Consider the following 25,769-nt stretch of genomic DNA (forward strand, 5'->3'; position numbering starts at 1 on the left):
GTGAATGCATATCTAACACTAAGCAGGCACTCCCTCTGGACGAGGGCTGGGATCACTTGTGAATCAGACCTCACATCTGGGTCCCACTGTTTACACTTACCTGCCTAAGACTGCAACTTGGAATAACTTCAGAGACTGTACCTTCCTGACCGCCCACCAAATCCCAACATCCAACCATCATATCACAAGATTTGAGTAAAAATAAAAGTGGAATAAAAGTGAGGGAAAGTGAAGGGTAAAATGTGAAACTTCATAAAGAAAAAAAGTAAAGCTAGAATTTGACAGTAAAACTGTATTAAATCCTGCTTAGCAAAGGCCAGAGAGTGTCCTTGAAAAATCTTTCTTATAGACTCTTCCTTAATTTCTCAATAGTATACATTTTTAACGGAAAGGGTTGCACTGATTTTTTAGCTAAGACACAAAAGGGAAAAAAAAATAAAGTGGAGCATTTAATGAAGCTTCTCCAAGGGGGAATCAAGTGACCAATTTTCTTTTATTTCAAGGGCCAGTTTCTCTAAATACTAAAGAAAAACCTTGCAGATTTTGGATTGATGGGCTGTATGACAGGGCTTCCCTATAGCTCAGACAGTAAAGAATCTGCCTACAATGCAGGAGATCTGGTTCAATCCCTGGGTCGGGAAGATCTCCTGGAGAAGGGAATGGCTACCTTCCAGTATTCTTGCCTGGAGAATTCCATGGACGGAGGAGCTTAGAGGGCTACAGTCCATGGGGTCACAAAGAGTCAGACACGACTGAGTAACTAACATGCAACATGTTATATTTCCTGAAACTCTTATCCAACCTCTAACTGGGAAAAAAAACAGCTATCAAGTGCTAGGTACTTTTAATAACCTTCAACCATTTTGCCTGGCCCAGGGTGTCACCCTCAGACCTTTCAGAGAGAAACATTCTTCTCTCCTTGTGACATCACACCCACTATCTAAATGGGGTGGGGTAGGGGATTTACTCTAAAATAGACACTCTCCTGATGGCATATTCCTGGACATTCCTGAGGACTCCTTGATCATTATCAGGTCATAGATAATTTAAACATTGATTTACTTGTACTCTTAATAGAAGTTACATGTCTAAGAAATGATCATACTTCTGGGTATAAATAATGCTGATTTTCCAACATTATTTGAGCTGAACTCCCCAAACATCTCCCCAGGCTTGGAACACACCCTCTAAAACCAGAACCAAAAGAAGTACTGAAATGAGTAGCAAGATAAAAACCAAACAGAGAAATGAGTCATTAACCTTGCATTACTCTTCTTAATAGTCCTGTTTCCTAAGCTAAGAAAGAAAAGGAAAAAAAAAAAAAAATCCAAAGGGCAGGGATATAGATTTGTTCAAAATCTCAGGAGTAGAACTCTAGTAATCAGTTCCTACATTCTAATAGTTCAGTTCAGTTCAGTCGCTCAGTCGTGTCTGACTCTCTGCGACACCGTGGACTGCAGCCCGCCAGGCCTCCCTGTCCACCAACTCCTGGAGCTTACTCAAACTCATGTCCTTTGGGTCAGTGATGCCATTCAACCATCTCATCCTCTGTTGTTCCCTTCTCCTCCCACCTTCAATCTTTCCCTGGATCAGGGTCTTTTCAAATGAGTTAGTTCTTCATATCAGGTGGCCAAAGGATTGGAGTTTCAGCTTCAACATCAGTCCTTCCAATGAATATTCAGGATTGATCTCCTTCAGAATGGACTGGTTGGATCTCCTTGCAGTCCAAGGGACTCTCAAGAGTCTTCTCCAACACCACAGTTCAAAAGCATCAATTCTTTGCCGCTCAGCTTTCTTTATAGTCCAACTCTCACACCAATACATGACTACTGGAAAAACCATAGCTTTGACTAGACGGATCTTTGTTGGCAAAGTAATGTCTCTGCTTTTGAATATGCTGTCTGGATTGGTCATAACTTTCCTTCCAAGGAGTAAGCGTCTTTTAATTTCATGGCTGCAGTCAACATCTGCAGTGATTTGGAGCCCAAAATAATGAAGTCTGCAGCTGTTTCCACTGTTTCGCCATCTATTTCCCATGAAGTGATGGGACCAGATGCCATGATCTTAGTTTTCTGAAAAGCTTTAAGCTTTAAGCCAACTTTTTCACTCTCCTCTTTCGCTTTCATCAAGAGGCTCTTTAGTTCCTCTTCACTTTCTGCCATGAGGGTGGTGTTATCTGCATATCTGAGGTTACTGATATTTCTCCTGGCAATCTTGATTCCAGCTTGTGCTTCTTCCAGCCCAGCGTTTCTCATGATGTACTCTGCATATAAGTTAAATAACCAGGGTGACAACATACAGCCTTGATGTACTCCTTTTCCTATTTGGATCCAATCTGTTTTTCCATGTCCAGTTCTAACTGTTGCTTCCTGCCCTGCATACAGTACAAAACCCAAATATTCTTTTATTTTTGTTCATAATTTACAGCTATAAATCTGTTTTCTGTTATTTAACATCTTTCTTATTCAGTCATTTCTTTGCTCTCTCTCAGGAAAATCAGTAAAGTCCTCAACCAAGACCTGAGTTACCTTCCCAAATTTTGTTTTTATCTTATATTTTGACCATCCCTTTTGGACTCAAGTTCGGCTGAGCTCTAGAACTGACTCCATCTCTCTACTTATTGTTTTATCTCCAATAAACTATACACTTTCTGAGGAGAAGCAAAATTTCGTCAAAGTAAAGTGTATTCCTTGGGGCATAATTTATATCAAGGAGGTGCATTTCTCATTCCTGAAAAATTATAACAATTCAGAATTTTTCCAGGTTAGTAACTAAAAGATCATCAGATGACTCCTGGCTCTCATTGGCTATAGCAGGCAATTGGTCCCCAAATGTATTAATTTTCTATTGTAACAACAAAATAGCACACACTTAGGTGCTCAAAACAACATACATTTATAATGTCACAATGCCCGTGGGTCAGGAGTCTAGGCATGGCTTAGATGAGTGCTTTGCTCAGGGTCTTACCAGCTGAAATCAAAGTATCTGCCACATTGTAGTCCTGTCTAGAGTTGGAAGGACTCATTAGCTTTTTGTGGTTATCGCACTGATGTCCTCGGCTCTGGAGGCTGGTGCTCTCCACTGGCACCCTTCAACCTGGCTGTTTCTTTTTCTTTGAGGACAGCAGGAGAGCTTGCTGCTTTTACAGTTTTCATCTGCTTAAGTCAGTCCTACCCAAAATCATGTCCCTTTTGAATCACTCAGTCAACTAATTAGGGAATCTCAGTTACACCCGTAAAATATTTTCACCTTTGCCATGTAACAAAATCTAATCACACAAGTGCTATTTATCATTTTCACAGGCCCTTAACTACACACAAGGGGAGACAATTGTATCAGGGTTATATCAGGACATTTGAGGGGCTGTTTTAAACATTCTGCCTACCACATCAATTTTCAGAAATTGCCAATACTGTATGACTTAACCACATCTTTGTTAACCAAATCTCTTACCTGGGAGTTTAAACATGAATAGGCATTTTGTGCTTTAAAAAATTAGCTCTTCAATAACCTCTCACAAAGCGCTGTTTAGTGGCTAAGTTGTGTCCAACTCTTTGCGACCCCATGGACTATACCCCACCAGGCTCCTCTGTCCATGGAATTTTCCAGGCAAGAACATTGGAGTGGGTTCCTTCTCCAGGGGATCTTCCCAACCCAGGGAATGAACCCACATCTACTACATTGGCAAGCAGATTCTTTACCACTGAGCCACCAGGAAAGCCCCACTATCGGCCTACCTTGTCACTAATCTCACTACCTATTCATACATAAGAGATCTGAACAAGCCCTCAGTGTTCTGACTCAACTTTATGGAATTATCACAGATCAGTATCAGGCAACTGTTTTCCCTTAGCCCGGTATCAAAGTTCTACTCATTTAAAGCTGATTGCCACAGTTGCCACATCATAGAGGCTTCTGCTAATATAATTTCTTTTAGGGTTTGTCTTAAACTTAATGGTTTAAGCTGCTGAATTTTGCCGCCCACCAAAACTATGCAATATTTGCCAGTAGGAAGGCTACTTCCTATCAAGTCATATTACTTACTGTATTTCCATTCATCATTGTAATACTTTAAATTCTACTTTTCTTGCACAGAAGGAAACCTCATTAGTCCCTAACTGCTGGTTTTCAAATATCAGATAGATTTATCAAGATAATCCTAATAACTTTATTAAAACATGCCTAGAAACCTAGATTTAATCTTGTTTGTAGATCATATCTTAACAATGGAACCAGAAAATATCAGGCAGGATACATTATAACAGATCTCAACTTACCACTAGAATATGATCCCTTTCCAGAAGCAAAATTCGCCCAGATGACAAAGTTGGTCTGATCCCCATAAGCTTCCTGGCTAAATGAAAAAAGTAGGGTGTTTATACACACACTAATGGTAGAAACACTTTGGAAATAGTCTATTATTTCTAAAAGCTTTAGAATAGAGATGCTTCATCTACGGAGGAATCCTAATTTAGAATGATCAGCATATTAGGGACATTTTAACAGCTCTAATTTTTTTTAAGAAATTGGCTATTTTCAAGATAGACACCCATTCATAAAGAGATACTCAAGCCAAAGGAAATGACCTTGTTGATCATTATGCCAAACAGGCAGTCACTATTAAGACCCCAAACCTCACAATACTAAAAGAGACCATGTCTTTGGAGAATATCAAAGAGAATATTATGAAATATTATACGATGTCAGCCTTTAGTCCAGAGTAAGAAAAAACGTATTTATTACATGGAAATAACTCCTTCTACTTCTTTGGAGGGAATGATGCTGAAGCTGAAACTCCAGTACTTTGGCCACCTGGTGCGAAGAGTTGACTCATTGGAAAAGACTCTGATGCTGGGAGGGATTGGGGGCAGGAGGAGAAGGGGACGACAGAGGATGAGATGGCTGGATGGCATCACTGACTGGATGGACATGAGTCTGAGTGAACTCCGGGAGTTGGTGATGGACAGGGAGGCCTTGCATGCTGCGATTCATGGGGTCACGAAGAGTTGGACACGACTGAGTGACTGAACTTACTTACTTATGGTTAGAGTGGCTGCTTATAGCCTCAGATAAAAATCTTGAAAATTTTTGCATGATATTTATTACCCACACATCTAGGATAAATTAGTCACTGTACTCACTCAACATTAGTGAGGAGATATTTATTTCGTTGACTTTTGTTAATAAGTGGTACCCAAAATTTAAAATATTATTGGACAAATCCACAAGGGCGTTTTGTTCAAAAATCTCACTGGGTGCCCTCCAGCAACTGATAATGAGTCTGGAGTACAAAAGCCTACTGGCTATTATCCAAAACTGGACAGGGGTATGTTACCTTTTTACACTGATGTGTGCCTTAAGGGTGTAGGTGAGGCCATCTCCTAGCACCCATTGCCACCCATCAGTTTCCACTCTTGGCAAAAAAGTTAGTTAAATGAATTCTAGAGTGAGATCATCTGGACCTGAATTTTAGTCCAAAACCCTAATCACCTAAGGACAATTCTGGAGTTTTTCCTCTGCTTCAGCCTCTTCATGTTTTACAAAACAATCAGAAATAGGGTGAACTCTACATGCTATGGTTCAGAGACTTGTTGAGGCCAACTAGAAAATGCCACCAACTCTTGGCCCAAAATGTCACTAAATTGGACAGGTAGTAGTTCAGAGCAGAGTAACTTTAGATATGATGTTGGCCCTCCAGAGTGAATCTACGTGATTTTACAAGAAAAATATTGTGCTTGAATCCCTAAAAATATCTCTGGCATTTTTAACATTACTAGAATAATCTGAATGAATGAAATCCAGCAATGAAGTACAGACGATTCCCGATTTATAGTGATTCAACTTAGGATTTTTCAATTTTTCAATAGTGAGAAAGCCATATGCATTCAGTAGAAACTGTATTTGAATTTAGAGTTTTGATCTTTTTTTGATATTTTGTCTGATCCCTTATTGTAATCTGGGCAGTGGCAGCCACAGCTTCCTGTCAGCCATGCAATCACAAGAGTGTGTGTGTGTGTGTGTGCGTGTGGCACTCAGTTGTATCCTACTCTGTGCAACCCCATGGACTATAGCCCACCAGGCTTCTCTGTCCATGGGATTCCCTAGGCAAGAATACTGGAGTGGGTTGCCATTCCTTCTCTAACGGATCTTCCCAACCCAGGGATCAAACCTGGGTCTCCTGCATTGCAGACAAATTATTTACCATTTGAGGCACTCGGGAAGCCCCAATCCTGAGGGTATGTGTGTATATGTGAATGTTCTTAGTTGCTCAGTTGTGTCCAGCTCTTTGCAACCCTATGGACTGTAGCCTGCCAGGCTCCTCTATCCATGGGGGTTCTCCAGGCAAGAATACTGGAGTGTGTTGTCATGCCCTCCTCCGGGGGATCTTCCCAACGGAGGGATCAAACCCAGGTCTCCCACAATACAAGCAGATTCTTTACCTTCTGAGCCACCAGGGAAGCACAATCACAAGGGGAAACAAACCTAAATCTACTTACCACCATTCTCTACCCATACGCCCGTTCTTTCACTGTCAGTGCAGAATTCAATAAATTACATGAAACATTCAACAAACAGGCACTATGTTAGATGATTTTGCTTCACTGTAGGCTAATGTAAGTACTCTGAGCATATTTAAGGCAGGCTGGGCTAAGCTATGATGCTTGGGACATCAGGTGTATTAAATGCATTTTGACATGCATATTTTCAATTCATAATGTGTTTATAAGGACATAACCCCAGTGTAAGTTGAGGAAGATCTGTATTTCTTTTTAAGATTTATTAATATATATGAGAATGCTCAGGAAGGAAACCTATTATTTTTAACAGTGGGGGTAATTACAAAGTAAATAATTACAAAGTAAATTTTGAACACTGGCATTGTTCAAAATAAAATTGTTAAAATGAGGTTAAAATAAGACTAAAAATGGCAGAGAGCATACATGATAATGTGATGTCATTTTCAAACACAGGATATTTAACTTCCAGAATCCACTTTAAAGAGAAATCATTAACGGTCTTCAAAATTCACTTTTACATAGTGTTACATTATTATACATGTAACTTTAATACTTCTTTTTCATATTAATATATGTTACATGGTGCTCTTCCACTAATCACTAAAAGATATAAACAGAGTGACATCAAAAGACAAAGTCATAAAAGTTGTTATTGATTATGCTAACTGCATATGTGTCCCTGTGGCAGTAGCAATTGTGTTTTAGAAATTATTTATTAGAAACTAATGTAAACCATAGAGCAACCAAGACTCTCCCCAAGTGTTCCTCTGACTCATTCTCTAGCCTGAAATTGCCTAAACCCAGCACCTGATGCAAAGAGCTGACTCATTTGAAGACTGTGATGCTGGGAAAGATTGAAGGCGGGAGGAGAAGGGGATGACAGAGGATGAGATGGTTGGATGGTGTCACTGACTCAATGGACATGAGTTTGAGTAGGCTCCGGGAGTTGGTGATGGACAGGAATGCCTGGCGTGCTGCAGGCCATGGGGTCACGAAGAGTCGGACACAAGTGAATGACTGGACTGAACTGAGCACAAATTTTGTTATTGTCATAATCAAATACTTTTCAGTTTTATATTCTTGACATTTTTTATTATTAAGGCAGACTTTTAAAAACAATTTTATTTATTCATTTGTTTATGGCTGTGCTGGGTCTTTGTTGCTGTGTGGGCTTATCTCTAGTTGCAGCAAGCAAGGGTTGCTCTCTCCTTGTGGTACACTGGCTTCTCATTCTTGTGGCTTCTCTTGTTATGAAGCACGAGTTCTAGCATGTGCAGGCTTTAGTAGCAGTGGCAAGTGGGCTCAGTGCTTGCAGTTCCCAGGCTCCAGAGCACAGGCTCAGTAGATGTGGCTCATGGGCTTAGTTGTTCCACAGCGTGTGAGATCTTCTCAGATCAGGAATCAAACCCATGCCCTCTGCATTAGCAGGAAGATTCTTTACCACTGAGACTCCAGGGAAACCCCAAGGCAAATTTTTATTATTTTTAATTGAGATATAGTCGACACAAAACATTAGTTTCAGGTATGCAAAGTAATGTTCTAACTCTAAAAAATAATCACCTCAATAAATCTAATTAAAAGTGGTTGCCATACATAGTTGCAAATTTTTATTCCTGTGATTACATGTACTCATTCCAAATGTAAGCTAATTTGATTTTTGTAATAAACTCTTTTGGGACATGCCATACTACCACTTTATAGATTTGATTGCTAATATTTTGTTCAGATTGAGGCTAGGTCTGATAATAATTAATAAATTTACTTCTGATATCTAATATCTTTGAAAGGTTTTGATATCAGAGTTGTTTGCCTCATAAATCAAGTTGAGATATAGTCATTCTGTCCTCCTTGTGCAGAAAGAGTTTCACTGGTATTATTTCTTCCTGAAATGATTTTAGAACACTGCAATGACATCATCTGTGCCTGAAATTTTCTTGGAGCAGGAGATTTATAAATTCAATTTCTTTGAAAGACTAATAGCAATTTATATTTTCTATGTAATCTTAGTTTACTTTTGCTAAATGTATGTTTTCAAGGAAATTATTCAGCTCATGAAGTTATTCATAATATCCCTTTTATCCCTTTAATGTCTGTAGGATCTGAAGTGATATCACTTTTTTCTTTCTTGAAATTGGTAATGTATGCTTTCTCTTTTCTGATTATTCTCACTGTAGACATATCATTTTTATTAGTTTTTTCAATGAAGAAAAATTTGCCTTGCTAATTTTCTGTTTCCTTGGTTTCTCCTCTTTATTATATCTTTCCTTCTGCCTACTTTAGATTTAATTTGCTCTTTTTCTTCCCTGATTGTCTTTCTTGTTATTAGAAAATTTCTAATGATAACATTTTGTGTTTTTCTAATAGCATATGTTTAATATTTCCTAATAAAAGCATTGCTTTAGCTACAAACTACATAATTTAGATGTTTTATTATTCATTACCATTCAGTTTGAAACAGTTTTTAATTTTCTCTTGAGATTTCTTTCCAACATATAGATGATATGGGAGTGTACCGCTCAGTTTACAAATGTTAAAGGCTTTTCTAGATATCTTAGTACTAACTTCTAATTTGATTCTGTTATGTTAGATAACATACTTTGAACTATTTCAATATTTTGAAATCTACTGAGTTTTGGTTTATGATCCTGCATATGGTATACTTTACCAAATGCTCCATGCACACTTGAAGAGAATGTGTTTTAGACAAATAGGGCACAGTGTCCTACCAATGGCAGATCAAGATGTTTTATAGGATCATTCACATCTTCTACAACTTTACTGTTTCTCTGACTACCACTTTCTCAAATAAAGCATGCTTTCAAACCACACCAGAGTTTAGCTAGAAATAAAAAATAAAATGGAACAAGAGCTGGAAAATTTCCAAATATTTGGAAATATAAAAATTTGCCAATAGTTCAAAAATATGGGAAAAAAGACATCAGTTTGAGTATAACAAAATATATGCAGAATCCAAGTGTGAAAATGATAAAATTCTGATTTAAAAAATCAAAGAACATCAATATAAAGAGAAATATGTTTATGGATTGAAAAACTAAATACTATTAAACTATCAGTTCTTCTCAAATTGATCTATATATTCAACACAGTTACAATCAAAAACCCAGGAAGCTATTTTATATATAGTTATCAACAGGTTCTAAGTTTTAAGGAAAGACCAAAGACTTAGAATAACCCATATAATTTTAAACAACAATAAAGTTGGAGGACTATTCCATCTGGCTCAGTATAAAGTTACAGTTAAAAAAAAAAAAAAGAATGACACTGGTGAAAGTGTGCACATTAATGAAACAGAATAGAGAGCCTAGAAACAAACCCACACAAATATAATCTCCTGATTTTTGTCGAGGTAATAAAAGCAAGTCAACAGAGAAAGATAATCTTTTGACAAATGATTGAATATTGAACAAAGATACAATCTTACAACTTTCATAAATATTAACTCAAAATGGGTCATAGACATAAATATAAATCATAAAAATGTAAAATTTCCAGAAGAAAACATAAAACAATCTCTGGATGCTTTGACAATTTTTTAGGTTTAACACCAATAGTATGATTCATAAAAGAATAAAAATGATATACTGGATTTTATTAAATTAAAAACTCTGCTCTGTGGAAAACATTGTAAGGAAAATTTAAAAAGTGGTCACAGACTGGACAAATTATATGCAAAGTATATATGTGATAGAGGATCTGTTCCAAAATATAAAACAAATCACCCTTAAAACTCAACAATAATAATACCAACAACTCAACTTAGAAATGCAAAATAATATCTGAACAAACATTTTATCAAAGAAAATATATAAATGGCAAATAAGCAGAGGAAGGAATCCTCCAAATCATTTTTCATTAAGAAATTGCAAATTAAAACAACAATGAAATACTCCTACACACCTGTTAGAATGAATAAGATCCAAAAAACATACAATAAAAATTCCCGCTAAGGATGCAGAGCATTCATTACTGGTAGAAGCACTATGGTACAAACACTTTAGAAGACGGCTTGTAAGTTTCCTGCAGAGTTAAATATAGTTTTACCATAAAATCCAACAATCATACTCTTCAGTATTTATGCAAATGATTTGAAAACTTATGTTTGTACATAAACTCGAACATTTTTTATAATAAAAATGTTTATTATCAGCTTTATCCACAATCAACAAAAACCAAAAGAAATCAAAACGACTTCCAATATACGAATAAACACGCTGATTTTATCAACACATTGGGATAATATTCAGTAATAAAAAGAAATGAACTATAAAGGAAATGGCAAACTGCTCCAGTATTCTTGTCTGGGAAGTCCCATGGACAGAGGAGCCTGGAGGGCTACAGTCCATGGGGTCACAAAGAGTTGGACATGACTGAGCGAACACACAGACACAGGAAGCAACAACAACAAAAAAAATCATGAACTTTAAGTGCATACTGCTAAGTGAAAGAAAACAATCTGAAAAAGCTACATAGTATGATTTCAGGTACATGACATTCTGGAAAACGCAATAAAAAGGCAATAAAAGAAGAACTAGTGTGTGTTAAGAATCTGGGGTAAGTGCATAATTCCCCATTCCTTGGATATGGGCTGCACAAAATGACATCTTTTTAAAGAGCACAATATGAAAAAATGAAAAAAAGAGTAACTTTACAGTAGAGAAATTGGACAACACTACCAAGCCAGAAAAGGCTGGGAAAGATTGAAGGCAAAAGGAGAAGGGGGCATCAGAGGATGAGATGGTTAGATGGCATTACCTACTCAATAGGCATGGATTTGAGCAAATCCAGGAGACAGTGGAGGACAGAGGAGCCTTGTGTCCTACAGTTCATGGGGGTCTCAAACAGTCAGATGTTACTTAGCAACTGAACAATGAACAACAAAAACAACCAAGCCGGATGATCAACATCAGCAGTGATATCAGTTGTTAGTAGTCACCCCTGATACACTGTGATGAAACGGAAATGTACGTCTGTGATCTTCCTTACAAAAACTTATAATCTCAATCTAATCATTTTTTAAAAATCAGATAAGCCTCAATTTGAGGGGTATTCTGCAAAACAACTGCCCAGAGCTCCTCAATATGTCAAGGTCGTCAAAAACAACAATGTCGTAGCCAAAGGAATCTGAGAAGACACCATGGCTTATCATGATGTGGTGTCCTGGGTGGGGTCTCAGAAATAGAAACAGGCATTAGGTAGAAAATATGGAAATCTGAAATAAATGTGGGCTTTAATAATGTGTCAGTACTGGTTTGTTAACTGTGAAAAGGGTAATATAATATATAATTATATAATATATTAATATATAAGATATAATTATATAAAAACATATATAATGTAATAAAAATATAAAAAATTTCATATAAGATGTTACTTATGAGGAAAATGGGCATGAGTGTACATGAGAACTATGTACTATATTTGCAATTTTTCTGTAAATCTAAAACTGTTCTAAACAGCAGGTTTGCTTTTTTCCTTTTTTGCTATTAAAATATCATGGCAATCTTGCTCCTTTCATATGTTCACGCCTCCAAGGCTAAGAAATATATCATTGAATTAACTAAATGAATCTTCAGTCAAAAATAAGATGAAGGGAAATAACTCACAATGAGATGGGGGTGGGGGGCAGAATACTTTATGCAATTTTCACTTTTAAAACTGTTCAACTCAAGTGTTTCAACAGTTCAACTCAAATGTTCACAGGAATATTTTGTTTTAAATCACTAAATCTGAAAGAGTTTTCACACCTCTTGGACTTACGCCAATAAAAAGGAACCAGGAAAAGTATCCATTTTTGGATACTTTTATTTTGGATACTTTTGGAACAGCGGAAGTGGCCGTTCAGTTCATTATGCAAAATCTTGTGATTTTCTGTTTTCTTGCTTGCTGAAAAACAAATAGAATCAAAGTATTAAGGTGCAGATGTGTCTAAAGATAGGGAATCACACAATAGGAACACTGCTTCAAACAAAGACACTCTTTAATTAAAATCAACTTCCCTCCAAATCCATTTCAGAAAATTATTTCCTGTTTAGTATAAAAGAAAGCATCTTTTGTAGATCATTAAACAGAATGAACTGGAAACTTGTGAAAACATTGTTGGTTTTATTTAAAAATAATATAACTATTATTTATCAAATATTTAACATGGTAGGCATTGTCCAAAATATTTAACTTCAGTTATCTCATTTAACCACCAAAACCATCCCAGGAAGTATACATTTCATTTCTATTTTACAAAAAAGAGACCAACTCTGTGATAGTTTAATCAATACATCTAGTAAGCGTAAGTGCTGGTACTACAACCCATCAATAGTGCTTCAGACTGATACCCACTTTATAACACTGCCTCTTGGTCATAGGTTACTTAGCCTACAGAAGCTTTGCTTCAATCCAAAGAGGATATAAATTTGTAGATATATATGTTGGGAAGACCCCTTGGAGAAGGAAATGGCAACCCACTCCAATACTCTTGCCTGGAAAATCCCATGGTCAGAGGAGCCTGGTGGTCTACAGTCCACAGGGTCGCGAAGAGTCGGACATGACTGAGCGACGTCACTTTCTTTCTATGCACACACATAAATGTATAAAGCAAACATTAACAGACCTAAGGAGAGAAAAAAAGAGCAACACAAAAATAGTAGAGGACTCCAACACCACACTTTTATCAAAGGGTAGATTATCCAAGCCAAAAATCAAAAAGGAAACATTGGACTTAAATGATATATAAGACCAATATGTCAATATCCCTGCTTAAGATAGATGTCAAAAGCCTCAACAAAATATTGACAAACTGAATTTAGCAGTACATTAAAAGGATCATAAGTCATGATCAAGTAGAATTTATTTCCAGGATGTAAGAGTGATTCAACAAACACAAATTAATTGGTATTTTTATACCACATTAACAAATGATAAATGATAACAAAATAATATGATTGCCAGTAATCATACAATCAACTTAATAGATGCAGAAAAATCCCTTGACAAAATTCAGCATCTATTCATGATAAAAATGTTCAACAAATTGGGTATATGGAGAACACTCTTCACAATAAAGGCACACTTCAACACGATATATGACAAGTCTACAGCTCTTCCCACACTCAAGGTTAAAAAGTTGAAAACTAAAAGTATTTTTACCAAGATCAGGAACAAGACAAGGATGTCTAGCCTTTCCACCTTTATTCAACTTATTATCAGAAGTCTAAACCAGAGCAAATAAGCAAGAAAAGAAATGAGGCATCCAAATAAGAAAGGAAAAAAGAAAACTATCGTATTTGCAGATAACATATTATATATAAAAAATCCTAAGTACTTCACCAAAAAACTGTTGGAACTAATAAATTTAGTAAATTTTCAGGATAGAAAATCAATACACAAAAATCTGTTGCATTTCTATATACTAATAATGAACTATCAAAATGAGAGATTAAGAAAACAATCTCATTTTTCACTGCATTTACTAATGAATAAAGATACTATCTTTATATGCTTATTTGCCATCTCTATATCTTTTTGGTGGAATGCCTGCTGAAACATTTTGAATATTTTTTAAATCTGGGGGTGTTTTTTTGTTTGTTTGTTTTTTGTCGTTAAGTTTGAAGAGTTCTTTATATAAACCAGGTACAAATCCTTTAACAATTATTTGCAAATATTTTCTCTCAATCTGTGACATGTGTTTTCATTCTGTTAAGATATTCTAGAGCAAATGTTTTTAATTTAATTAAGTTCCAATTTATTGTATTTTGATTTATTTTACAAACGAGCTTTTGTTATATCTAAAAACTGTTTTCTAACAAAGGACCCCAATCAAAAAATAGGCAGAAGATTTACACAGACATTTCTCCAGAGAGGATATACAGCTGGCCAATAGGCACATGAAAAGACGCTCATATCACTAATTATTAGAGAAATGCAAATCAAAACTATAATGAGGTACCATTGCACACCAGCCAAAATGGCCATCATTTTAAAAGTCTACAAATAACAAAAACTGCAGAGTGTAGAGAAAGGAGAACCCCTCTCACTGTTAGTGGGAATGTAAATTGTAAATTGGTGCAGCCACTATGGAAAACAGTATGGAGATTCCTCAAAAAACTAAAAATAGGATTGCCATGCGTGCATGCTAAGTCGCTTCAGTCATGTACAGCTCTTTGTGACCCCACGGACTGTAGCCTGCCAGGCTCCTCTGTCCATGGGATTTTCCAGGCAAGAATACTGCAGTGGGTTACCATGTCCTCCTCCAGGGGATCTTCCCGATCCAGGGATAGAACCTGCATCTCTTTATGTCTCCTGCATTAGCAGGCAGGTGCTTTACCACTAGCGCTACCCAGGAAGCCCAAGCCTGCCCTATGATCCAGCAATCCCACTTTGGGCATATATTCAGACAAAAGTATAATTCAAAAAGATACGTGCATTCCTATATTCATAGCAGCACTATTTACAATAGCCAAAACATAGAAAAAACCTAAACATCATTCATTGACAGGTGAATGAAATAAAGAAGATGTGCTATCCTCACAGTTACATCCTATATGGTCTGAAGAAGAATCAAGAGAACAAAGCACGTCAATTCATATGAAATTAGTGGCCAGATTGGGGTTAGTGGGTTATATGCCAGATGATCTCTGCATGAGCATGAGGAGAATAGCAACCACCAAAGGACAAAACACATTCACAGAACAGAGTCTTTGTTCTCTCCTCACTGTGCTTAGAGATCATACAAGCCCCTTAAAAATGGGAGAAATTTCCAGAGAAAAGAAAGGGGGTAAAATATTGAGTCCTCTGAGTGTAAATTCAAGCTGAGAGAAAACACTGAGAATGCCAAGTGTAATTTGAGTTGCCGACAATTCTCTCTCTAACACAAGGGAGAAAAAACCCTGTAATTAGTTCATTTACAGAAAATCAAGAAGATGCATGCCTACCATACCATTCTTTAGGGTCATAAATTAATTGTAAAGTTAATCATCCTGTATTTCTCTTTATTATAATAGTGCTATTGTGATATAGTTTACATTAAGTTCAGCCTTTAAAGTGTAAGATACAGTGGTTTTGAGTATATTCACAGTTATACAGCCTTTACCACTAACTATTTGTTGTTCTAGTTGTTTAGTCACTAAGTCATGTCTGACTCTTTGTGACCCATTGACTGCAGCGTGCCAGGCTTCCCTGTTCTTCACCATCTTCCAGAGTTGGCTCAAACTCAGGTCCATTGAGTTGGTGATGGTATCCAACCACCTCATCCCCTGTCGCCCCCTTCTCCTCCTGCCCTCAATCTTTCCCAGCATCAGCGTCTTTCTAACAAGTCTACTCTTCACATCAGGTAGCCAAAGTATTAAAATTTCAGCTTCAGCCTCAATCCTTCTAGTGAAGATTCAAGGTTGATTTCCTTTAGGATTGACTGGATTGATTTTGTTGTCCAAGGGACTCTCAAGAGTTTCCTCCAACATAATTCAAAAGCATCAATTCTTCAGTGCTCAAGCTTCTTTATGGTCCAGCTCTTACATCCATACATGACTACTGGAAAAACCACAGCTTTGACTATATAGACCTTTATCACCAAAGTGTTGTCTCTTCTTTTTAAAACACTATCTAGGTTGGTCATAGCTTTTCTTCCAAGGAGCAAACGTCTTTTAATTTTGTGGCTGCAGTCACCATCCACAGTGATTTTGGAGCCCAAGAAAATGAAATCTGCCACTGTTTCCACTTTTTCCCCATCTATTTGCCATGAAGTTATGGGACTAAATGCCATAATCTTAGTGTTTTGAATGTTGAATTTTAAGCCAGGCTTTTTACTCTCCTCTTTCACCTTCATCAAAAGGCTCTTTAGTTCCTCTTTGCTTTCTTCCATTAAAGTAGTATCATCTGCACATCTAAGGTTGCTGATAGTTCTCCTGGCAATATTGATTCCACCTTGTACTTTATCCAGTCCTGCACTTCTCATGATGTGCTCTGCATATAAATTAAATAAGCAGGGTGATGATACTTGACATACTCCTTTCCCAATTTTGAACCAGTCAGTTGTTCCATGTCCAGTTCTACTGTTGCTTCCTGACCTTTATATAGGTTTCTCAGGAGGCAGGTAAGATAGCCTGGTATTCCCATCTCTTTAAGAATTCTCCACAGTTTTCTGTGATCCACATAGTCAAAGGCTTTAGTGTAATCAATGAAGCAGAGTAGATTATTTTGGAATTCCCTTAGTTATTCCATAATCCAGCAGATGTTGGCAATTTGATCTCTGGCCCCTCTGCCTTTTCTAAACCCAGCTTGTACATCTGGAAGTTTTCAGTTCCCATATTGTTGAAGCCTATCTTGAAGGATTTTGAGCATTACCTTGCTAGCATGTGAAATGAGCGCAATTATACAGCAGTTTGAACATTCTTTGGCATTGCCCTTCTTTGGGATTAGAATGAAAACTGATCTTTTCCAGTCCTGTGGCCACTGCTGAGTTTTCCAAATTTGCTGACATATTGAGGGCAGCACTTTTACAGCAAAATCTTATAAGATTAGAAATAGCTCAGCTGGAATTCCATCACCTCCACTAGCTTTGTTAGTAGTAATCTTCCTAAGGCCCACTTGACTTCACATTCCAGGAGGTCTGCCTCTAGGTAAATGACCACACCATCAAGGTTATCCAGGTCATTAAGACCTTCTTTGTACAGCTCTCTGTGTATTCTTGCCACCTCTTCTTAATCTCTTCTGCTTCTATTAGGTTCTTGCTGTCCTTTACTGTGCCTATCTTTGCAGGAAGTTTTCCCTTGGTATCTCTCATTTCTTGACAAGATCGCTAATCTTTTTCATACTATTGTTTTCCTCCATTCCTTTGTATTCTTCACTTAAGAAGGCTTTCTATCTCTCCTTGCTATTCTTTGGAACTCTGCATTCAGATGGTTATACCTTTCCTTTTCTCCTTTGCCTTTAGCTTCTCTTCTTTTCTCAGCTCTTTGTAAGGCCCTCCTTACACAACAACTTTGCCCAAATTTTGCATTTTTTTTCCTTGAGGATGGTTTTAGTCACGACCTACTGTACAATGGTACAAACCTCCATCCATAGTTCTTCAGGCACTCTGTCTACCAGACCCAGTCCCTTGAATCTATTCATCACCTCCACTGTACCTCCACTATATAATCATAAAGGATTTGATTGAGGTCTTCTTATGTCTAAAGCAAATGTTTTTTCCACTGGACAGGATATAATTGAGTCTAAGTTTTTATACCCATTCAGTAACTCTCTGTCTTTTGATTAGGGAGTTTAATCCATTTATATTTAAAGTCATTATTTGATAAGGAATGATCTGATGTTGTCATTTTATTCTTTGTTTTCTATTAATCTTTTTTGTTCTTTTATCTGTCTTCCTCCCTTGTTGCCTTCCATGTCATATTTTGTTGATTTTTTGGTATTTTACATATATTAATTCCTTTATGGGTTTTTTGTGTGTGTATGTGTAACTTCTATAGCTGTATCTTTTTGTGGTTAACTTGGGGCTTACATAAAATATCACTGTTAAAGTATACAGTGTTTTTAAGTGCAATTGCATACAAAAACTCTACACTGTAACTTCTCTTCAGCTCACATTTTATGTTATTGTTGTTATAACTTAGATATCAGTTTTTACTATGTAGGTTTTTTTAGTTTTAGTTACTTATAGTTCTTTCATCTTTTACTTTGATGCACGCATGCTAAGTTGCTTCAGTTTTGTCCAACTCTTTGTGACCCTGTGGGCCGTAGTCTGCCAGGCTCCTCTGTCCATGGGATTCTCCAGGCAAGAATATTGCACTGGATTAACATGCCCTCCTCCAGGGGATTGACTTTAATTCTAAAATTAAAAGTGTTCACCATATGAACACCCACTGTATGACTATCCAGCATATGAACACCATATGTTCACCCACCATAATTAAAATAATAATGTATTCTAGTTTTGCTATAGATGAGTTTACATTTATGTGTTTTTGTATGAAATATGTATGTATATTTCATACTTTTTTATACTACCATGTTGTCCTTTAGCATTCTTTCAACTTGAAAAACTCCCATTAACACTGCTTATAAGGCAATTGTAGCAGTGATAAACTCCTTCAGCTCTTGCTTATTGTTTGGTGATGTCTTTGTATCCTCTTTATTTTTTTCGAAGACAGTTTTGCCAAGTATGGCATTCTTACTTGATAGGTTTTTTCCTTTCAACATTTTGACGTCACCCCACTCCCTCTAGACTTGCAAGATTTCCGCTGAAATAACTACTCACGGCTCTATGGTGGTTCTTTTGTATGTGACTTGTTTGTGCTTACCACTTTCAAATTTTCTTGTCTTTGACTTTGCACAGTTTTAATGAATCTTCATTCTGGATTTAACTGGTGTCACTGGGCCATATTCAGATCTGGAGATGTGCAGAACAGAAGCCAATAGGCTATGTCTCCTATGTCATTTGGTGAAGGGGTGGGATATTTCAGGCTTTATGAATGATAGTGCTATGTTTAATATGGGGTTCCATTCTCTGTCATAGTGTTGAGCTGAGGTTGGATCAAATTGTTGGGATTTTGCTGCTGCCTATGAAGGCAGATCTGTTACCTAGATGTTGAATGAGGGTTAGGCTAGCCTGCCAGGGCTTTATATTGCCAGTGTAAGTGGACTGAACAGCCCACTAGTTCTCTGATTGTGGAATGAGTTTTGAGTTGGCCTACAAATATCTGAAGTTGTCACTCTGGATGAATTAGTCACGTGTGACTTGCTCAATCTTACTGGTTCTTTGTTGAGTTTTTTCATTCTCTGTCATTTTTCAAGAAAGAGAAAATTATTTTTGAGTCTTTTTTCCTGCTTTTGTCTATGCCTAATGGTGATTCTGTATTAAAGACCTCTCTAGCACTTAACGTGCGATAAATATGAGCTATGGCACCCTGCTGCCATTCCTCAAGTCTGGAGATCTCTAGTCAGTCTGTCTTTTGCTTTTTAGCTTTCAGAGATATTTTTTTGTCTTCCGTTTAATTATATCCAGAGTATTTAGTTGTATTTAGAGAAAGTAAGCAGAAAAACGTGGGCCTATACCACTTTGTTCCAAAAGCAAAATTGGTTACAGATATTGAACAGTGTTCTACATTAAAATGTAATCAAATGTAAATACCTTTTCAGTAACACTCCAAGGAACAATAAAAGTCAAGTTCACCATTATTTACTATATAAAGAATTTAGTTAGGCTTTATAGGAGATACTAACATTTATGAAAGACATAGATAATACTCTTGAGTACTACTAATATGACAAGTCTAGTGAGGAGAGCAATGTAGGAAAGATAAAGAAAACCAAACATTTTATTATAGGGAGGTAATAGTAGGTATTTGGAGAAGGCAATGGCACCCCAGTCCAGCACTCTTGCCTGGAAAATCCCATGGACGCAGGAGCCTGGTGGGCCGAAGTCCATGGGGTCGCTAAGAGTCAGACACCACTGAGCGAATTCCTTTCACTTTTCACTTTCATGCATTGGAGAAGGAAATGACAACCCACTCCAGTATTCTTGCCTGGAGAATCCCAGGGATGGGGGAGCCTGGTGGGCGGCTGTCTATGGGGTCGCACAGAGTCGGACACTACTGAAGCGACTTAGTAATAGTAGTAGTAATGGTAGGTTCTATAGAACAGATTTTAAAATAACAGGAGACTTCTGCTGAGTTTTTGTGCTGTTGTTGCTTTTAATATATATCTTAGGTAATTGAGTAATTTATGGCTTGAGGCAGAAAAAAACAGGTATTACTACTTATATCGATTTAACATATGTAAATTAGGATAATCCCAGCAACCCAGGACTTATGGTCACCTTATCCTTAAGATTGTTTTTCTTTGATCTATTTATTGTGGAAATATTTACACACGTACATATATTTAGAGAATAGTGTAATGAATCCTTAATTGCCCATCATCCAAGTTCAATAACTATAAATCTCTGACCAGTTTTCAGTCTTATATACTCCCCCAGTGCCTCTCTGCCTTATAAATATTTAAAAACAAATTCTGTGCAGTTTCTAGAGTCATTCCGTGATCAAAACAGTAATCACTTTTATTGCATGTGTTTCCTTTTCTCTCTTTCAGGCCCTTTTCTAACCATCCCCATCCATACGTTGTATTCTGTTTTACTTGTAGTGCCGGTGTTCTAATGATTCCACTCTGCCAGAAGACAAAGACTTAATGATTAGTTCTGCAGTTCAGAATAAGGAGCCAGACCAACTGTGACTCCCAGCCCTGCCTTCCTTCCTCTCTGAACCAATAATGGTAGATTCATAATGACTGTGATCAAATCTCTGTTGTATATGAGGATTGTACCCTTGCTACACTGGCTTGGAGTGTTTCTGTTTTTTACAGGACACACTCGGGCTGAGAACTTTCAATATCACAGTCCTCCAGAAGTGGTAATTCCTTTGAAGATAACTGGCACTAGAAGAAGTATGAAGCCTCCAGGTCGGCTCTCTTACAGCCTGCACTTAGGGGGTCAGAGACACGTTTTCCACATGAAGGTCAAGAAACATTTGCTGTCCAGACACCTCCCAGTGTTCACCTACTCAGAAGAGGGTGCTCTCCTGAAGGACCAACCTTTTGTCCAGAATGACTGCTACTATCATGGTTTTGTGGAGGGGGACCCAGAATCACTTGTTGCCCTCAGTACCTGTCTTGGTGGCTTTCGAGGATTATTACAGATAAATAATGTTGTTTATGAAATTAAGCCCATGATTTTTTCTACCAAATTTGAACACCTGGTGTATAAAATGGAGAGTGAAGAGACCCGATTCCCAACCATGAAATCTGGTTTTGTGCAAGAGGAAAGTGTAGAGCATTTTGAGTTTCAAGAGACTGGTAATTGCACTCTGAAACAAAGTCATTATGAAGGCTGGTGGATCCATTCATTCTTTGTTGAAATGGCAGTGGTGGTAGACTATACTCTATACAATTACTTTAAAAAGAATGTCTCAAAGGTGAAGGAGGATTTATTTACTATTGTAAATATAGTGGATTCCATTTATCAGGTGATGGGTATGAAGGTGTTACTAATTGGTTTGGAGTTCTGGACTCAAAGAAACCTTGTTGAAATAGATGCTGTACAGAGAGCTCTGAGAGATTTTTGCGTCTGGAAGGCTAATAACATTGATGCTCGCATAGCACATGATACTACACATATTTTTATGCAGAAGACATTAAGAGGACTAAGTGGCATAGGCTTTATTGCAGGAATGTGCAGACCACACTTCAGTTGCGCAGCTGTTACTTTTGCGAACAAAACCTTGGCCATTATTGGAATTGCAGTGGCTCATCATTTAGGTCATAATTTGGGAATGACTCATGATACTATACTGTGTGTGTGTTCAGCAGGTCACAATAGATGTATAATGCGTCATGACAACCCACCAATAGCGAAGTTTAGCAACTGTAGTTATTCTTTTTTTTGGGAGTATGGTGTACAGAAGGCAAAATGTTTGCGGTACACCATATACACAAAGGACATATTTTCAAGGAAGCGCTGTGGAAATGGTGTTGTTGAAGAAGGAGAAGAGTGTGACTGTGGATCTTTACAGCAGTGTTCAAGAGATGCCTGTTGTCTGACAAATTGCAGTCTGAGTTTTGGGTCTGTTTGTGCTTTTGGGCTTTGTTGCAAGGACTGCAAGTTCTTGCCATCAGGAGAAATGTGTAGAAAGGAGGTCAATGAATGCGATCTTCCAGAGTGGTGCAATGGATCATCCCATATGTGCCCAGATGATGTATATGTAGAGGATGGAATTCCCTGTAATGACATTTCCTACTGCTATGAAAAGAGATGTAATGATCGCAATGCACACTGTAGGCAGATTTTTGGCCGAACAGCAAAGAATGCAAACGACAGCTGCTACAGACAAATAAACACTCAAGGTGACCGTTTCGGTAATTGTGGAACCGAAGGCCCTACATATCTAAAATGCAATATGTCAGACATCTTCTGTGGAAGAATTCAGTGTGATAATGTGGCAGAAATTCCTCTTCTGACAGAGCATTCTACAATGCACGGAACTCGCTTTAACAATGCCACCTGCTGGGGTACAGACTACCATTTTGGGATGGACATACCGGATATTGGTGAAGTGAAAGATGGCACAGAGTGTGGCCCAGAACATGTCTGCATCGGAAGGAAGTGTGTCCATATCTCTCGCTTGGATAGTAATTGTTCACCTACGTTCTGTAACATGAGGGGGATCTGCAACAACAAACATCACTGCCACTGTAACTATAAGTGGGACCCTCCTAACTGCGTAAAACGAGGGGATGGAGGTAGCGTTGACAGTGGCCCACCCCCTAAGAGAAAGAAAATACCCAAGATTTACGTGGCAATAGCATTATTTATTTCACTGTTAATTTTATTATGTTGTCTTCTGTTGCTTTGTATGAGGAAAAAGCCTAAGGAAAAAAAGGGGAAAAAATAGCCTCAAGAGGAAAATCCAAAGCAAAAAACTCTGAGTCAACATGGGAAATAAAAACAATTACTACCAAAAAAATGTATCTGAATAGATATGCATTAAAAAAACGTAACCCCTATAATGTTTCTACTTATTCTTCTTCATTTTAAACAATTAGAAATTTTATTTTTCTTCATATTTATTTCTTTATATTTTCTAGAAAAAGGCATGACACATGGGTGCTTTACCAGTTTTTAAGTTACTGCTTTTGAGCTCCAAAGCTGCTTCCCATTTTGTATTCTGCATTATAGGAACCACATTTCTGCAGTATCAGTCCTCAGATCTGTGGTAGGGTGAATGCCAGGGACTTGGAAATCTGGGTGATCTGCTTCCTGTATGTCAATCTTATCTCAATAACAGATTTTACAGTGGCAATTATACTTTGTTTCAATATCCCTTTAAAAAATTCAATCCAAAATAAAAGAAAAATAAAACAAAACAAACTTCAATCCAGACCAACCTCACTGTGGGTCTAAAATAAGCTAGCAGAGCTGGCTAGGACTGAGCCCCAGGTCTTTGATCTTTCTACCAATGTCTCAAATTCTTTGCACTAGCTTAGCAGTACCTGCAGGAAGAGCTTTGAGTCTCATTTTTGAGATCCATGGATCCAGTCCTAAAGTTCTCTAGATTCAAGTATCCCAACCTATTCTCTTTACTCTTTGGCTTCATGAATGAAATCACCATCTTTAATTGGTATTTTATGGCTGTTAACCAGTTACTAGCAGAATGTCTCCCTTTACTTGCTGTGTTCCTAAGTAGCTTTGGTACCTAATTTCTTATATTCAATTCTATCCCCTACAATCGCTAAGTATTCTTTTCTGACTGAATTCGGTTACAGTACTCATCTTGGTACTCTTGAGAAACCTGTATGCAGGTCAGGAAACAACAGTTAGAACTGGACATGGAACAGAAAATTGGTTCCAAATAGGAAAAGGGGTATGTCAAGGCTGTATATTGTCACCCTGCTTATTTAACTTATATTCAGAGTACATCATGAGAAACACTGGGCTGGAGGAAGCACAAGCTGGAATCAAGATTGCTGGGAGAAATATCAATAACCTCAGATATGCAGATGACACCACCCTTATGGCAGAAAGTGAAGAAGAACTAAAGAGCCTCTTGATGAACGTGAAAGAGGAGAGTGAAAAAGTTGGCTTAAAGCTCAACATTCAGAAAACTAAGATCAAGGCATCCGGTCCCATCACTTAATGGCATGGGGAAACAGTGGAAACAGTGGCTGACTTTATTTTGGCGGGCTCCAAAATCACTGCAGATGGTGACTGCAGTCATGAAATTAAAAGACGATTACTCCTTGGAAGGAAAGTTATGACCAACCTAGACAGCATATTAAAAAGCAGAGACATTACTTTGTCAACAAAGGTCATCTAGTCAAGGCTGTGGTTTTTCCAGTGGTCATGTATGGATGTGAGAGTTGGACTATAAAGAAAGCTGAGCGCTGAAGAATTGATGCTTCTGAACTGTGGTGTTGGAGAAGACTCTTGAGAGTCCCTTGGACTGTCAGGAGATCTAACCAGTCCATCCTAAAGGAGATCAGTCTTGGGTGTTCATTAGAGGGACTGATGTTGAGGCTGAAATTCCAATCCTTTGGCCACCTGATGTGAAGAGCTGACTCATTTGAAAAGACCCTGATGCTGGGAAAGATTGAGGGCAGGAAGAGAAGGGGACGACAGAGAATGAGATAGTTGGATGGCATCACAGACTCAATGACCATGAGTTTGAGTGAACTCTGGGAGTTGGTAATGGACAAGGAGGCCGGCGTGCTACGGTTCATGGGGTCGCAAAGAGTTGGACACGACTGAGTGACTGAAATGAACTCATCTTGATATAATGAAGAAAGTGGGACTGAAGAAATATCCATTTTTTTGGTTTGTTTGCCACTGCCCTCAACAATTTTGGGGAAATTACTGAAATCTACTGCAAGTTTCCAACAAAATTTTAAAAATTACATATTGGTAATAACAGTTGTCTCTAAATTTCTGGGTTTCTTTAATTATAAAATGGGATAAGAAAGATACTTTCAATTTTAGGTAAGTCTCTGTAGACAAGCAATTTTTCTGAAAATAACAGCTGTACAATGCCAAGTACATTTCTGAAAATGACATATATTTTGAAACAATCACAGAACTGTGGAGGAAATGAAGATTAGAAGATTTTAAAATTACAAGGAAGAGAAAACAATCTGAATTGTCAGTACGTTTTTCCCTGAAATAGAAATGTTTGTTCCCTATAACATGATGATTTTGCATATTAATTAATGATCAAATTTGACCTATCCAGTTCTAATTCCTCTGTTGAAGTAAAAGAAACCTGAAAAACTCTTGGTGTGTAGAATACACTAGATTCATAAATTAGGCACTTAAGGGCATCAACTTCAAAATCAGTTTTTCCCACACCACTTTTGCTGAGTTTAGATTCATTTGCTGGGCAATAGGTTGAAGTCTCTAAGGACAGAGTTTTCTACAGTCTATTGTAGTTAGGGAGAGAAGACCTAGTGGAACGGAGTTTGACTCAAGAACATGTAAGTTCTTCCCTTTAAAACATTTGGCTGATTTTGAAGGAGCTTGAGGTATAAGCTAGAAAATTTAGTTTTGAAGATTTGAGTATTAGAACATAGTCACCCATTTGTTTTGCAGCTGAGAAAATACAGGCTTATGGGTTCCCAGTAGAAAGTACAGTAAGGTGTATATGTCTTTCCAAAACCACACTTATTTCTGACCAAAGTCAATTCTCTGTTCTATTAAGTTAT

At 37.5% G+C, this 25,769-nt stretch overlaps 1 protein-coding gene across 2 annotated transcripts; it reads left to right on the top strand.

Annotated features, from left to right (window-relative positions):
- The first annotated feature begins 958 nt into the window (after positions 1 to 958).
- ADAM29 (ADAM metallopeptidase domain 29) lies at positions 959 to 23,221 on the top strand. 2 transcript variants are annotated; one of them, XM_070794386.1, is made up of 2 exons: positions 959 to 1,034; positions 20,616 to 23,221. In XM_070794386.1, exon 2 carries the CDS (start codon positions 20,807 to 20,809, stop codon positions 22,967 to 22,969), a length of 2,163 nt encoding a protein of 720 aa, XP_070650487.1. In that variant the 5' UTR covers positions 959 to 1,034; positions 20,616 to 20,806; the 3' UTR covers positions 22,970 to 23,221. The 2 variants fall into 2 exon arrangements, with proteins under 2 accessions (XP_070650487.1, XP_070650488.1); XM_070794387.1 differs by having other exon boundaries at positions 960 to 1,034; positions 20,667 to 23,221.
- Positions 23,222 to 25,769: the final 2,548 nt, after the last annotated feature.

The sequence above is a fragment of the Bos indicus genome, chromosome 8 (assembly GCF_029378745.1).
Source record: "Bos indicus isolate NIAB-ARS_2022 breed Sahiwal x Tharparkar chromosome 8, NIAB-ARS_B.indTharparkar_mat_pri_1.0, whole genome shotgun sequence".
Classification (NCBI taxonomy): domain Eukaryota; kingdom Metazoa; phylum Chordata; class Mammalia; order Artiodactyla; family Bovidae; genus Bos; species Bos indicus.